This window comes from Chrysemys picta, chromosome 3 (assembly GCF_011386835.1).
Source record: "Chrysemys picta bellii isolate R12L10 chromosome 3, ASM1138683v2, whole genome shotgun sequence".
Classification (NCBI taxonomy): domain Eukaryota; kingdom Metazoa; phylum Chordata; order Testudines; family Emydidae; genus Chrysemys; species Chrysemys picta.
In genome coordinates this window covers 73,083,718-73,101,284 of record NC_088793.1, presented here as the reverse complement: position 1 = coordinate 73,101,284, position 17,567 = coordinate 73,083,718, and the positions used below count along the sequence as shown (strand labels likewise).

General features: G+C 38.0%; 1 protein-coding gene across 9 annotated transcripts in view; it reads left to right on the top strand.

Moving 5' to 3' along the window:
* EPHA7 (EPH receptor A7) overlaps positions 1–10,117 on the top strand; it is a 175,901-nt gene extending 165,784 nt beyond the window's left edge. For all 9 annotated transcript variants that reach the window (XR_010599541.1, XM_065588208.1, XM_005301153.4 and 6 more), the window contains 3 exons: positions 2,405–2,598; positions 6,643–6,798; positions 8,074–10,117. Coding sequence is in view for 8 of the 9 variants with exons in the window: in XM_065588208.1 (XP_065444280.1) it covers positions 2,405–2,598; positions 6,643–6,798; positions 8,074–8,188 (465 nt within the window). In the remaining variant the exon portion in view is untranslated. The remainder of the gene's footprint in view (positions 1–2,404; positions 2,599–6,642; positions 6,799–8,073) is intronic.
* The last annotated feature ends 7,450 nt before the right edge of the window (positions 10,118–17,567 follow it).

Genomic DNA, 17,567 nt, shown 5'->3' with positions numbered 1-17,567 from the left:
AAACAATGGGCCAAGCACAGAAATGGAGGGACAGAGAATTGAGGCAAATGTAAGTGATACAAGTCTGTGCTATTAGCATGAATCCTTGCTGTATTCGATTAGCTATATTTGTTTCTATAAACTATAATCATATAGTTTATAGAAAAAAATCCCTTAATTCATTCATTTTTTTATTTACTGCTTGTTATCTAGTTTAGAACTGTTTTTTTTCCCCTTAGATATTAGTAATATTTTAAAGGCACGAAAGTTGCTAAAAATTTTAGCTATTAACCGTCAGTTTAGTTCTTTAAATCTTGAACACGCACAGACTACATTTTTAATCTTTTGGGAATCACCTTGTTCCTACTCCCACCATTCTGGCTATAGCCAAATCCATCCTTTTTTGTTTCCCAATTTGATCTTTCAGACTTGTTTGCTCATACCAGATGTCAAAGAAACTGGTCCTGCTGCATCCCTAAGGCCTTTCTAAAAATAATGTCATTATCATAGTCACTTCCTATCTTCTGGGATCTCTCCAGAACAAAGTGAGCATGTAAAAATACCTACTAATGTGCCTCTCATTTCATTTGCCACTTCCTCTAAAGCTCTTGAATGTATGTTGTCATTCCTAGGAGTCTTGTCAGTTTTAAATCCCTTTAACCTTTTAATGGCTGTGGTGGTGTTGTCTGGATGCATTTTTATTATTCACTGATTGTCTCTACAAGCCTGACCTAAAACTTTTATAACGAGAGATACAAAAGAAGATTTTGACGTGTGTTTTTCTTCTATCTGTAATTCCTGTATTCATTCTTTAGGATATCAGAATAGTGCTTATTTTTTCATTTGAATCATTTGTTGCTTTTAAATTTGAGGATTTTCCCCTTAAATCTTACTAATGGATCTTATCTTTTACTCTTTAAAATATTTTCCCTGTGTGTATACAGTACAACTCTTTCTATTATTTGTCCCCTCACCCTCCTGTTATCTGAGTGGCACTTGTACTATCTCTGAGTATTCTTCATCACTGTCTATCTTAGGTATTTATATAGCCTCCATTACTGAAGAGGCTGAGAACTTGACAGTTTTTAATGTATTTATTCTCACAACACCCTTCTGAGGTATGGAAGTGCTATTCTTTATTTTACGTATAGAGTACGCAAGCACACAGGCTGGGTGACTTACCCAATGTCAGAAAGGAAGTCTGTGGCAGAGCATGGTCTTGAACACATCTCTGATGAGGGCCATTTCCATTAGACCATGTTTCCAGGGACTTCACTTCCCCTCTGTAAAAGATTCTGATACAACCATTGATTCCAACCAACTTTCTGAAGTTCATTCTGCATTTGCAGTTGCCTTTAGTTTGCAGTCCAGTGCTCTTGCACTTTCTCACACATCCTATGGAGTATTTTATAGATGAAGTTATTGTGTTGACTAAACCCTGGATATTCACCAACTTTTATTTATCACGGCAGATTCATTTCATAGGGCTAAGCCCAGACCTGATCTTGGTTTCTCTACAAACTGAGAGGAAACAGCACCCTTCCTTAGCAATTCTAATACAGTTATGTCAGTCAATGTCACTGTACTTGAAATCTCCCATGAACAGTGTTTTAGCCCTTTTTTATAAGCCTTTCTTTTCTGCATTGCTTCCTGACATGCTTTCTTATCCTGCCCGCAAGGTGCATAGCAGTTTCCTGTGATTTTTCTTTAATCATTTCTATCTTTCTCTTAAATCCAAATGGACTTGACTGAGGAAGTCAAACAGTGGGTGTAATTCTTGCTTCAGACATTATGTCCTCCCTCATATCACCATGTGCCACCTTCTCATATTAAGTCTGACCTTGCTTTAGACTGTTACATTAAGATATCAGCCAGCCAGGCCTCACAATGCCATTTCACATTGTGTTCAGATTGCTTGTTTGCCTCTAATAACACAGATTGGCATAAAATGCAAATTTTTCATCTTAATAATTCCCGTCCACTAAATATTTCCTGATTTTTTTTAAAGTCTTTGGGCTTTTTGGATTTTGTGGGTAAATGCACAGACTCATATCCATTTACAAATCAATCTTCAACTGCATGCTCTCTCTCAAAGGCCTTTGGGCAAATAATATTGCTTTCTAGAATATCTCCATCTATCCATTTATCTATTGCACCCTAGGTGAATTTAATTGTTGCTCCCTGCTGCTGATTTGACTAGGTTATACAACCATGTTCTGCACACCATAGAGTAATATGTTTAATAATCATGGAAGATAAAAATCAAGGGTATTATATGAAAACAAGAATGCTAGTGTCAAAACAACAGACTCTGCTTTCATAATGCTTTGACTGCTTAATTTAGTTGCTTGATTTTTTCCCAGTTATTAAAATTCATTCTCTAAATATTTCTGCCTTGACGAAATCCTCTTGTTCTGGCCATTAGGTTATAAAAGCAATTGAAGAAGGCTATCGTTTGCCAGCACCCATGGATTGCCCAGCAGGCCTTCACCAGCTCATGCTGGACTGTTGGCAAAAGGAACGTGGTGAAAGGCCAAAGTTTGAGCAGATAGTTGGTATTTTGGACAAAATGATTCGGAACCCAAACAGTTTGAAAACCCCTCTTGGAACCTGCAGCAGGTAAGAAAACTGCCAGTGAGGATTTATAATTCTCTGAATATATATTGACTCTGAATGTGTTCTGATTAGCTGTTGGCTCCAGCTCCGTCCAGCTGCTCATTCTGCTACTCTCTTTTTTTCCTTCCCTTTTTGTTCCTTCTCTCCCCATTTCTCCCCTACATGTCATTCAGTAAAAATAAAATCCACACAAAAATGACTTAACTAAAACAAAAATACTAAATAAAAGAAAAAAAAATCTTGCCACTAAAATTCATCCTGTTGGCAAACCATCACTCTGTTCACTCTGCTTGTATGTTCTATCCCATTTCTGCCTCTCTTCTCCCTCCCCTTGTATGTCTTGTCTATTGAGACTATAAATTCCTCAGGGCAGGGACCATCGTTGTCTCTGTGGTTGCATGACGGGGTCCTGGCCTCTATGCACTGCTGCAATAAAAATAATAGTAGTAATACAGTTAAGCTTGGAAGAATTTGATTTTTATCGGTAAACTTCAATTTCACTGTGCTCACACGCAAACCGATGACAAAATATTTCCATCAGTAATAATCAATGTTTACAAATGCAAAATGAGAAAAAGGCAGCTTGAGAACTTAATTAGAGTTTGATTTAAGGATATTTATTTTGACATGTGATGTTGACAATTTTTGTTTCAGTGGTTAAAAAGCTTTAACTTTTTGAATCTCAGTGTCAGCTGTCATTAAATAATTATTGTCTGATCCTACCATTGTCTGAGCGCCTCCCCCCCCCAATTTCCCAGAACTGAGAAAATGTAATCAATAAAAATAAAAAAATGCTTAAAAATAAACATTGATATTTTCTGTCAAAATTATATAAAAGAATCAAATTCTGCCAAGCTTAAATACAATGTCTATATAGCCACCCTTTTTATACTGTGCTACAGAGTGAACTCTCCTTTTTACCCTCATGACTATTTTTAATTCCATTCAGCCATTTCATCATTAATTCCTTGGTCTGACTTCAATGTTTTTTTCTTATGACTTGCCTGCTCCCATGAGTTACTCAGTCACAGTTATCTTGTGTCAGGAGACCTGTGTTCAGTTCCCAGCTCTGGCACTGACCTCATGTGTGACCTCAGGAAAGTCACTGCAACTTTCTCTCTTTATGTTTCCCTCAATCCTTTGTCTGTTTTATCTATCTGAATCACAAGCAATTTGGGGAAGGGACTCTGTCTTTTATGATGTGCTTGTACAGTACCCAGGACACTGATCTTCTTTGGTGCTACTATAATACACATAATTATGGCTGTTGATTAATCAGTTAACTCATGCGATTAACTCAAAAAAATGAATCATGATTTAAAGAATTAATCACAATTAATTGCAGTTTAATAGCACTGTTAAACAATAGACTGCCAATTGAAATGTATTAAATATTGTGGATGTTTTTCTACATTTTCATATATATAGTATTCTGCGTTGTAATTGAAATCAAAGTGTATGTTATTTTTTATTACAAATATTTGCACTGTAAAAATGATAAGCAAAAGAAATAGTATTTTTCAATTCACCTCATACAAGTACCGTAGTGCAATCTATTTGTCGTGAAAGTGCAATTTACAAATGTAGATTTTTTTTGTTACATAACTGCACTCAAAAACAAAACAATGTAAAATTTCAGAGCCTACAAGTCCACTCAGTCCTACTCCTTGTTCAGCCAATCGCTAAGACAAACAAGTTTGTTTACATTTACAGGATATATTGCTTCCCGCTTCTTATTTACAATGTCACCAGAAAGTGAGAACAGGCATTTGCATGGCACTTTTTTATCTGGCATTTTAAGGTGTTTACATGCCAGATATTCTAAACATTCGTATGCCCCATCATGCTTCGCCACCATTCCAGAGGATATGCTTCCATGCTGATGATGCTCGTTAAAAAATAATTCGTTAATTAAATTTGTGACTGAAATCCTTGGGGGAGAATTGTATGTCTCCTGTTCTATTTCACCCGCATTCTGCCATATATTTCATGTTATAGCTAGTTCTGGGGGAATTCTGCACCAAAAAAACTGCAGCAGAAAATTAAAAATTCTGTGCATGATATTATAAAATTCTGCATATTTTATTTGTCAAAATAACACAATATAATCACTCTGGTTTCAATTATTTTGGTAATTTATTTAAACTACTATAAAATGGATGGAGAATTGAGGTGGGGAGCATTGGAGAAAATTCCCAAACCCCCTTGCCTAACAGTAATGTAACTAGGTTTAACCCTTTATTTCTAGTTATTAGTCAACAAATATATGCAGCCACATGCTCGGTGTTACATCATAGCCAATTGAAGACCAAGTGAGGGCTGGGGAATCAAACTCACAATTTAGTCCAAAAATTTAGACCAATTCTGATCACTAAAGCATCATAAGCAATTATAAGGCCATACCATCCTTTACAATAGTCTGGCAATGTAAAGGAGCTTTAAAACTTTTATACCTATTTTACTCCTGGGGGAATTCACAAAGAGAATGGGAACAATTCACTAAGCAAGCAGGCTGCTATATTCTGCCCCGCCTGTGGGGATAATGCCTGTCCCACACCTACCTCCTCAGAAATACCCCGAAGCCCTGCCCCTGTACACAAAGCGTGCTACAATAGTGAGCGAGAGGAACAGAGTGTCTCTCTCACACACACGACTGCGGTGATTTATGTCTCTATTGGCTACTCCGGTGCCTGAACCAACCTGCCTCCGCTGCTGGAAAAGGGTGCGTGACCGCTCTTGCGGCTTCTCTTTGCTTCCCCGTCAGAAGTCATTTTTCTGGGAGGAAGAAAAGAAATCTGTGGGGGGCATGAATTCTGCACACACGCAGTGATGCAGAATTCCTTCAGGAGTAAAAATTTTAAGAACACTTTCACTGCAGATTTGACAAAATGCAAAGAAGTTACCAATGTGAGATTTCTAAAGTTAGTACAGCACTCAACCCAAGGTTTAAGAATCTAAATTGCCTTTCAAAATCTGAGAGGGATGAGGAGTGGAGCATGCTTTCAGAAGTCTTAAAAGAGTAACACTGATGCAGAAACTACTGAACCCAAACCACCAAAAAAGAAAATCAACCTTCTGCTAGTGGCATCTGACTCAGGTAATGAAAATGAACATGCGTCGGTCTGCGCTGCTTTGGATTGTTATCGAGAAGAATCCGTCATCAGCATGGACGCATGTCCCTTGGAATGGTGGTTGAAGCATGAAGGGACATTTGAAGCTTTAGCGCTTCTGGCATATAAATATCTTGTAACGCTGGCAACAACAGTGCCATGAGAACACCTATTCTCACTTTCATATGACATTTTAAACAAGAAGCCGGCAGCATTATCTCCTGCAAATGTAAACAAACTTGTTTGTCTGAACAAGAAGTAAGACTGAGTGGACTTGCAGGCTCTGAAGTTTTACACTGTTTTATTTTTGAATGCAGTTTTTTTGTTCATAATTCTACATTTGTAAGTTCAACTTTCATGATAAAGAGATTGCACTACAGTACTTGTAGTAGGTAAATTGAAAAATATTATTTCTTTTATTTTTTACAGTCCAAATACTTGTAATCAAAACCAAATATAAAGTGAGCACTGTTTGCTGTGTATTCTGTGTTGTAACTGAAATCAATATATTTGAAAATGTAGAAAACATCCAAAAATATTTAAATAAATGGTATTCTATTATTGTTTAACAGTGTGATTAATTGCGATTAATTTTGTTAATCACTTGACAGCCCCACAGATAATAAAAAAAGAATGTTGATTTCCAGTTGATAACAGTAGCCCATCAGGTTGATTTCACTCTTAATGAACTTTTGTCGTGCATTACAATATATTAAGGAGAAAGTTACCAAAAGCTGCAAAATACTGTTACATACGTCATTGCTAGCCATGGCAAAGCAATTAACAGAACAGGTGAAACTGAATATTTGACCCTATTATTTTCTATTCCTTAGGAATTTTTAATACCCCCCACCTTCTTGACTCTAACTCTGCCAAATACTCCCTTCTGTTTAATTATTTTAAGAAACAATTTATGATACTGTTTTCTTCTGCCTAGACCAATTAGCCCTCTTCTGGACCAGAACACTCCCGATTTCACCACATTCTGCTCTGTAGGAGAATGGTTACAAGCTATTAAGATGGAAAGATATAAGGATAACTTCACAGCAGCAGGCTACAATTCTCTTGAATCAGTAGCCAGGATGACTATTGAGTAAGTTGGCCCTGGGCATGTTTGACCTACATTTAGCAACCTTCTAAGTAAAAGCCAAATAATATTAAACTGCAAAGTATTAGACCCAGTACAAACTCAGTTCATAGGGTGAGATTCTGTCCTTCACTGAGGCTTACTCAGCACAGGAGAGTGAATCCAGGAAGCAGTTCAAGGCTTCTTAATTCTCTGCCCTGCACAATTAGTGTAGTTTAGAGCAGCCCAGCAGCATCTGTAACCTATTCCAGTTAGTAACAGTCATTTTAGGACTGTCTGCCAACTGAAAATTGACGGAGGATATCAGTGGAACGAGAACAACCCCCTTCTCCTTCCTGGCATGTCTTCATGCTAGGGCTGAGAAGGCAAGAGGCTTAGAAGCTGCCCATGCCAGCTGAGAGCTCCCCCTAAAAGGGGGGATTCTTAGCTGCCCAGCTATGGCCAGTGTTTGAATTTTGGGGCCACCTGAGCAGTACAAATGTGCTAGACTCTCAGAGAGACTGTAGCCCATTTTTTTATTTATATGAAAATCACCACCCCGACCCCCTTATCACTCCCTGCTAATGAGCATATCTCAAGGAATGGAAGATTTTGAGATTTCCCTTGTAGAATGTCCTACAGATTTTTGTGTGCTGTCTGTGTTGTGGGAGAAAGGGGTTTGCATCCTTGCAACGGAAGTAGGCGGTTAGCATGAGGCACAAAGATTTGCTGGAGGTCGAGTGTACCTCTATATTGGCTCTGCGGTCTCTTATAGGTCTTCTTGGCTTCCAGGAAGCAGAGCCCCAGGCCCTACCCATTCCACCCTATTCCCACAGAGGCTTTGCAGGTCAGAACGTAGTGGGGATGGTGTTATGGAAGCATCTCTACCCTACTTTCCACCTAACATATGGCAGCGATAGATCCATATGCAGGGGGTTCCTACATGCATGTCTCTAAAGGGCACAATGTAGTCACAGTAACCTTCCCCTTATACAGTGACTTTATCCTGAAAGCATCCCAGTAGGAATGTTTTCCTACACTGAGTTTTCTTCATAGGAACAGTTACACATGATAAATGATGCAAAATAATCTCGTCTCACTCCCAAAACTAGGGAAATGTACATTTCTGATGAAAAGATTGAGTAGTGTTTTAAGCATGATTCACAGTATTGATACGAGGCTCCAGTATAGCTTTGGTATATTCAAACATGGGTTCCCAGAGTACTACTCAGTTTTAAGTGACTGCTTTATCCCATATAAGTGCACTGTACATTGAATAATGAATACATTTATCTTTCCCAGTGATGTGATGAGTTTAGGGATCACGTTGGTTGGTCATCAGAAGAAAATTATGAGCAGCATTCAGACTATGAGAGCACAAATGCTACATTTACACGGCACTGGCATCCAAGTGTGATAGATATTTCTCCCTTATGAGGGAGGTGACGGACTGAGAGAACAGCACTGGCCTTCAGTATACATGAAGTGCTGCTAGAAGACACTTGATCTCCTGGGTCCTTCCTGCAGTGAAGAGAAGATCTACAAGAAGCACCTACAGACTTGAACTCCTAAGTGCCACCAGAGGTTACTAAAAGGGAATTGGGATCCACCACTGATGGCAAGGCAAACAGCAGTGACAATAAACAAAGTACTACCTGAAACACATACAAACACCTTGAGTTCTCTAACCTCCTTTTTATCTAATAGACTTTTTAAAATGTACATAAAGAATTTAAAAAAGAATATATTTGTCAGATAAAATCATGATATTATTGTTAAATTCAGCAAAATATTTTCCTTAAATCTTGATTTAAGAATCTTTTTTTAATCATTTGTGTTTATTCTTCATAAAGACCTTCTTTTAGTATGATGTTTATATCTCTGGACCTTTCTAGGGCTAATTCTATGACACATTACTACACTGGGTACCTCTGAAAGGTTACTAGAATTTTTAGAAATGTAAGAAGCATGACTGAGCAACATATATCTGTCCAAACATTGGTATCCCTTTTTATGCCATTTTATTCTGTTAAATCAACACTGTATTGACATGGTTTGCTAACTGGCAGGGAGTCAAGAAAATGCAAGTTGCTACGAGCTCTGATATTTTTTAAAGAATTTTTTAAGGTTAAACATATATTATCTTTTAAAGAAAAAAAGGAAAAAAAAGCAATAATGACCCCTAAGTAGTTCTAGGCACTTTTAACAAATTGTTTGCAAGATGATTTTAATGGACTAGATTTAAGGTGAGATTTTCTAAGGAGTAGATCCGTAAGTGTAAACCTACTGAGGTATTTTATGGAGTGGATGATAATAGGAGTGCCTCAGAAGTCAGGTGCAGTTCTCCAGTGTTACCTAACTATTTTAATCTGAGCACATTACATTTTTTTCAATGCTCTGCATTAGCAAATCTGAGCGAAATGGCTGGCATATATTTTATATGCATTTCAGTTGAGTGCAGTCCAGCTGTGAGAATAAGGATTTACCTTTTATATTAGAACTGTAGAGCATGAGGCAAGGGGCAGTTCAGAATTTTCACATTTTTTACTAGCTTTCATTGCTCTCACACAAACACCATACACACAGACATTCATTTGGGAACTCGAGCGCAAAAGTACTTGCTCAGTTAAAAACTTTTACGCCATTTTTATTTATATATGTACCTTATTTTACTAAAACATTAAAGTACCATAAGCAATAAGGAAGTGTGGCTACAGATATGGCAGGAATGTATACACATCAGAGAGAGATGCTTTCAGAAATTATGAAAATCGTGAACTACCCCTTCAGTAAAATGCTGAACTTCCAAAGAGAATTGGGCTGCTTCTGTTGATTTTGATAGAGAACGATCCCAGGGATCAGTCATAATTGGTCTTGTTTGATAATGTGGGCATCCACAAAAAAACTGTAAATGTTCCTTTGTAAAACTTGTAAATTTAATTTATACTGTCTTGTTTTGTACACACATTTCTGTGTAGTGAGCTCTGAATACATTGAAAATGCACTATATTTTTCTATTTTACTTGCAGAGCATCACAAAAGAACATGTATTTTCAGTGCTACATAATGTGTTTTCCCACATTTAGGACCAAAGACAGCTACAGAAAACTCAAATGGATCATTCCTCTTCCCCCTCCCCCCTTTTTTTATTCCTGTACAGTGTTACATTTTCCATTTTATTTATTTGTTTGATTAGAAAAATCAGTTTGATTATACCAATTTTTTTCTCCCTCTGCCTTTATTGAAGAAAATCTGTAAAAAGCTTTTAATTAGCATAATCCCGTTACATAGACACTTCCATTTGTAATCTTTGTAATAGACTGTAAATATATTTTTGGAACTATAACACAATGTTCACAAGGATTATTTTTCAGTGTCCATATATGATCGTTCATGCAATTCACAACACTTTGCAGTCATGTTGAGAAGCATACTTTATGGCCTGGTTTGGCCATAAGAAAGAATGGCGAAGATTCTTATTTCCTATTAGATTATCAACTCAGAAGAAATGGAGTTATTTGCATACACACAAGTCAGCAAGCTTTTTTTACTGTTAATAATTTTCTAAAAAAATTTAATATTAGAAGACAAAATGCACCGCAAGCCCAATTTTCAAACTAATGCACCTAAACCATCAGGCACTTAAGTTAGCAATTGGGAATCTAACTGTAGGCAGCCAGTTTTGAAAATTTTGATACTAAATCTACAGTAAGGAACCTAGGCTGGACTTTGCAAAGGGGCCTAATGTACTCAGATGCCCACATCCCATCATATTGCAATGGAATTTGGGTGCCTAATTCCACTAGGGCCTTTTGAAAGCCACAGTTCTAAATATACACATCTCATGGGAGATGTGGACAAACCCTCTTTAAATGGAAAATGAGGCAAACACCTGTATGCGACTGTGTTCAACAGGCACATCATATCTGAGTGCCCCCTTTGTTCTTTCACCAAGGGCCCGAAGTACATTCTCCAGCTCACTGCTGCAGCAATATGCGGCTATCAAATCTAGATACAAATTTGTAATCATTGCTACCTGGTCAAGCTGTATGAAAGAAGAAGTTCTAAATAAATGGTCTGACTTTCAAAAGTGTTGAGCCTCCTCCAGCATTCAGTCCTTGACTCAGCAAGATATAATCATGTGGTTCACTTTGTAGACCCTTCATGGGGCTTGAGCACATGCTTAACCTTAAGAAAAAATTTAAGTGCTTTACTGAATAAGGGTTAACTTAACATGTGATTAAATGCCTTGCTATATTGGGGCCTCATAGTATAGAAGCTGTAGGGTGATCAATTATTTTCCATATCAAGCCACTTACTTAAGTACCTAACTATGGATTTAGGAGTTGAACTTCAAGCACCCACTTTTGAAAATTTTGGGGTTTAGAAGCTTGATCATGCAAAGTTCAATGCTACTTTTTAATAAGAGTTGAGGGCCACTCTGCACCTTTAGGAGTTGCTGGGCAGCATGGAGCCATCAATGCAGGTTTGAAATGTTAACGTTAGGCAATGAAATTTTAAAATGAGGCTCATAACATTGCTTATGGCTACCTTATCTTTCCCCTTTACAGTCATAAAGCCATCTGCTTTGAATAGCTGATATAACATTGATTGTTCATCTATATATCTTGACTGCCTTAAAGTTGCTACATATTCTTATGCCTTTAGAAGGGGCAGGACAGACCTTCAAAGCACAATCAATATTCAAATACTTAGTCTATCTTTCTGTCTAGAACATTATTGCAATTAGGAGTATATGTATGCATATCCAATTTTTAACTGGCAAAGCATCAACATAATGTTGCTTTCAATTCTCTATGTTTGAAGGAGAGATGGAACAAGGAAAACAATGGCAGTAAAAGGTTCAAATCGTGTATTGAGACTCAAGCATTTGGAGAGGAATGGAAGAAAAAGTAGAAATTTAAAAAAAAAAAAAAAAAAAAAGGATTCCAGTTGGTTAGATAATGAAACAAATCACTTGGGTCAAATTCAAGCCTTGTACCCCATCCAACTATTTTGAAGTCACTGGGATTGTACAGGGCATAAATCAGATTAAAATTTCTCCTTGTGTGTGCTTGACTGCTGGAAAGTTATTTCTTCCCCATGAACCAAATTTTGGTTTCATAATTAATATCTTCCAGATTGTATCAAAACACACGTCACTTTTTCCTTCCAACAGTGTGCAATGGATCATCTACCTGCAACTGTTAAATAAGATATTAATTCTTTATTGCTCTAATTTTGTTGATGTTCCAGTGAAAGACCCAACTGGCCCACTGGTAAATTGCTGTTCTATAACACCTAAAATAAATTGAAATGTTCATTTACATACAATTTCACTCAAGAGGCTACATGGTCATATATGATAGTTATTGTTTGGATAAAATCATGTTTAACTGAAACTCTGACATGGCCATGTTAACAAACTCCAGGAAGGAAAAAATGCTTTGATGTATCTAAAAATGGAGCATTGTTCTTAATATCTCAATAATTCAGCTCTCTTTGTATTCTCCATTTTAAAATTAGTTTTTGATATGTTTAAACTGGAGTAATTTGGCATCCACTGAGTTAGTTTAGAGACATTATTTTAAATTACATTTGCTTTTCTCCAATAATAATTCACAGAAAATAGTTTTCCAGTGTTTGGAATGTTACAAAAATTTACTTTAATGTAGGAAATGAGTTTTACTTTACAATTGTCAGGTAAGAGTTGAAATAAAGCACAATTTTCCCTTATCTTCCAAAAGGATTGATATATAGCAATATAACAACAGTATAACAAATTATATTACTAATTTAGGGTAGATTTGTGTCATTTATGCATAGCCCATAATTAGAAGTGATGCAGAAGTACATTGGCCCAGGGTGAGTTTCAGCAAGCATTCTACCACTTAGAAACAGAATGGATCAGATCATTGGCAGTAGGCATGGAGTATGATGCTACTGAACCAAAATAAGAGTATGTCATTTTTTCGCTTCACTTTAAAAAAAAAAATACTTAAAAAGTTAGAGATTAAAACCTACATTTTTTAAAGCCAACCATACCAATTCTGGAGTTTAAAATGATACAATTCTTTTCACAAATGTCTGTGATTTTTCTATTTCAAAATTATTTATTTAAATAGAGCGTATATGGAGGGCAGGGAAGAGAACAGTTCCCTGGTCCAGGTTAGAAATCCCGGTATAAGAAATGTGTGATACAAATGCTTGCCTACAATAACTCTGACACCTGAGCTGAGGCTGCAGTAATACCAGCTCACATTTCAGGTGATTGGCCCAGGAAAGTTATTGTTTTTATCAAATTTGGTAGCCACCTGAAGATGGTAGATTCTGTATTTAGGAGACAACTCAAAGTGTCTGAGCTTTGAGGTAGCCCATAGGACCAGAAGGGACCTCCTCAGTCATCAAGTCCAGTCCCTTGCTATCACAGGCAACCCTGTCATAAATCCCGTATATACATTTTTCAAGCAAAAACTAGTTAGATTGTTTGCCCCCACAGCTATTGGAAGACTGTTCCAAAATCTAACTTCTCTGTTTGTTAGAAACCTTATTTTAATTTCCAACCTAAATTTATTTGTGGCCAGATTTTACCTGTTCTTGTGCCAACATTGTACTTTATCTTAAATAGCACTCCTCCCTTCTTGCTGTTTACTCCTGTGATGTACTTATACTGAGCAGTCATATTCTTTCTCAGCCATCATTTTACTAGGCTAAACAAGCCAAGCTCTTTTAGAATCATTTTAGTTCCCGTAAAACACAAATTCTGGGCAGCAACATGTTTTTCTCCATTATTCCCCTAAGAATCAGAAGTCTGGCCAACAGTTACTTTCAAGCAAGAATCTTTATTGCTTGCATAGTGCAGCCTTCCATCTACCGTATTTTCCGGCGTATAAGACGACTGGGCGTATAAGACGACCCCCAACTTTTCCAGTTAAAATATAGAGTTTGGGATATACTCGCCGTATAAGACTACCCCTCTTCCAACTCACACCAAAAAAAAATTAAAAAAACATCAGATTTGATTTCAATATGGTAATTTTAATTCAAATGCTTATGACATGCAGGTACTTAGCAGGAAAACTGTCACTTATAAACATAAGGCTGTTTGTCATCAAACATGTAAACATAAAACAGTGCAAGTGGATTAAACTTTTCCTAATTCACTCTAAAGCTGAAAGGAAGGATAAGACAATAAACCCATGGGAGCTGCCATGCTGTTTGTTTTCTAAGCTGTCAACCAAACTGGAACTGATGATGATAGGAGGAAGATAACAAACAAGAGAGAGAGAGCAAGTGCCGGGCAAGTCCCTGGCGAGTTAGCAACGCCCATCATAACTGCAAGCTACGGTATTTTTACAGGTTTTGCTGGCGTGAGAGTTTCCCTTTAAAAGCCTTCAAAATCCTCCTGTTCGTCATCTGATATCATAAGTACATCAATGACATCTTGTGATACATTTGTAAGGCAGTCATCGTATGGATCGAATTCCGTATCAGATGGTGTGGTCTCAGCTTCGGCTTCCTCTTCATCTTGCCACAAGTAGTCGTCCTCCATACCATCTAATGAATTTGATACGCCACACTTCTTGAAAGACTTGATTACTGTTTCTGCATCAATATCATTCCAGGCTTTTATGACAAACTTGCACAAAACATCCAACTGTGGAGCACGCATGTTTCCTCCTTTTGTGAATGACTTTTCGCCGCTAACCATCCATTCATTCCACTGTTCTCGAATGCGATCTTTAAATGGCTTGTTTAGGCACACATCCAGTGGCTGTACCAACGATGTCAATCCTGCAGGAATAACTGCCGCATCTGTGTTTAGTCTTGCAAGCATTTGCTTGGTGCTGGGAGTTAAATGAGCCCTGAACATATCCCACACCAGTAGACTACATTTTTGAATAAGTCCACCTGGTCACCTGCTCCATACATTATCAAGCCATAGCTTTACCCCTTCTTCATGCATCCAGCCTTTTTCATTCACATGTACAAAACAACCAACAGGGAACTTGAATTTTGGCATTGTTTTTCTTTTAAAAATAATCATTGGTCTCAGTTTGGCGCCATCAGCTGTGCATCCTAGTACCACTGTAAAACTGGACTTCTCATGTCCTGTTGTTTTAATTAAAATTGTTTTTTCACCTTTTTGATGGACAGTTTTATTTCCAACCATATCAAAATTCATTGGAGTTTCATCCATATTTCCAATACTACTTAACGCATAGCCATGTTTAGTGCGCTGTTGTATTACGTATCGATGGAAACTATTTACTTTGCTATCAAGATCTGCAGGTAATTTTGGGGCAATTTTCATCTTTTGCCTCCGTACCATATTATGCCTTCCCATGAATCTAGTACACCAGGATACAGTGGCCTTAAATCTGTTGCTGTGATCTGGGTTAGATTTGGCCCACTGAAGTGCAAACAAATGTATTTTATTTCGTGTCACTACATAACCGTTTTGGCGATGCTCATTCACCATGTCTGCTACATGTTTTTCGAGTTCTGGCCAATGTGGAGTGCCTCTTCTTAATGCACACTTACCCCTTGGCATACTCTTTAATGCTTTTTCATTTGCTTTCCAGTCCCGAACCATCTTTTCTGTTACTCCATATTGTCTTGCAGCAGCGCAGTTATTATGTTCCATGGCAAAGTTTACAACTTTAAGTTTGAAACTGGCTTCATATTTCTTTCTTCTTGCTGGTGGAGCCATGATGGGGTTTTGACTGTTGGACATTTGTATACTGTACTGTATGTACTGGTGCTATACTGTATGAACAGGTACAGATACTGGTGCTGTACTGTATGTGGTACCCAGTATACAACAACCAGCCAATCACGGCAAGCGATGTACCTTACCGGCGATTGGCTGGTTGTTGTATACAAAGCCTGCTTGGATTGGTCAGCTCTCCCTGCCTGCCCAGCCCTCCCTGTCTCCAAGACTATCAGAGCGGTAGCGCAAACACGCCTCTTTCACCCGTCTGGCCCGCCCTTGTATCCTATTACCTCCTTCTCTGCCTCTCAGATCTCGCACATGCGCATCTGTGCCGCTTCACTGCAGTCCTCAGGAGCGAGATCTGAGAGGCAGAGAAGGAGGTACGGTAATAGGATACAAGGGCGGGCCAGACGGGTGAAAGAGGCGTGTTTTTCTGGGCACAGCGCCGCTCTCTCTCTTTTTTCCATACCCCGGGCGTCCCGGACGCCTGCAGCTTGCTCCGCCCTTCACTTACACCTTCCCGGTGAGGCGCCCCCTCACCTCGTCATCGGGCGGGGATGCGGCCGCGGCCGTTTTTGAGCTCCCCCCACCATATGCGGCGACCGCAGATTCTCCAGTCCGGCTCGGAAGTTTCAGCACCCGCCCTATAAGACGACACCCGGCGTATAAGACGACCCCCGACTTTTGAGAAGATTTTCCTGGGTTAAAAAGTAGTCTTATACGCCAGAAAATACAGTACTTAGGAATATACAGTCTTAAATTAAATTTCCCTTGAAAAACAGTGGTTTAAAAAAAGGGGGGGGAATAAGAGATTGGTGAAAAAATATGACCAAAAAGAGACCATAAATGTCATGAAACCCCAAATATTCCTGGGTTCTCCTGTCCTTATTGGTATGGCATTCTATATAGTGCTTTGCAGAACATGCATAATTACTGAAGCATATTACATACCAGTTTAAAAGACGGAAATAAAAATACATTGTATCCTAGAGCTGAAGGGAAACAGAAAGCAAACTAGATACTTTTTGTTTGTTTGTTTGTTTTAATGAATATATTTAAAATGTGTTTGGCTGGGTGGCTTACACATGTTAAGGCAGTAATTCTCAACCAGGGAGTACATATTTGCCCAGTTTTACAATAGGGTACATAAAAAGCACTAGTGAAGTCAGTACAAACTAAAATTCCATACAGACAATGACTTGTTTATACTGCTCTATATACTTTACACTGAAATGTAAGTACAATATTTATATTCCAATTGATTTATTTTATAATTATATGGTAAAAAGAGAAAGTAAGCAATTTTTCAGTAACAGTGTGTTGTGACACTTCTGTATTTTTATGTCTGATTTTTGTAAGCAAGTAGTTTTTAAGTGAGGTGAAACTTGGGGGTATGCAAGACAAATCAGACTCCTTAAAGGGGTACAGTAGTCTGGAAAGGTTGAGAGCCTCTGTGTTAAGGTATCAGAGGGGTAGCCGTGTTAGTCTGAATCTGTAAAAAGCAACAGAGGGTCCTGTGGCACCTTTGAGACTAACAGAAGTACTGGGAGCATAAGCTTTCATGGGTAAGAACCTCACTTCTTGTGTTAAGGTACAGGCTTCTATAACCTACGGGCCACAACAGTGAATGTATGATATCCGTGAAACTGGGGATGGGCGTTTAGGACAGATAAATGGTGAGGAGTTTAAGAGTGATGGGTATTATTTGAAGTTTATGAGATTAAGAGACCTGGTAGGTTATGTGCAGTAAGATCATGAAGAGCATTAAAAATTAAAAAGGAAAAATCTTGCCCTGCGCTTGACTGGAACCAGAAAGTGAGTGCAACAATAGGGGGAAATGTGAAGATGTTTAGAATGTGTGACTCTTACGGTGTGGAGTTCTATAATGTGAAGTTTCCAAAGCTTGCAGGGAGGTCAAGAAGCATCAAGATTTATTTTTAAAGTCTCGTAGTTAATAAAATATGGCTAATAACCTTGAGTGGAGTGTTTTTAATACTATGATTTTTCTGAAGGCCAGATTGGAATTTGTCAAAGAAACTAAATTGAGACAGATGGGAAAGCAACTGGTAATACACAGCCC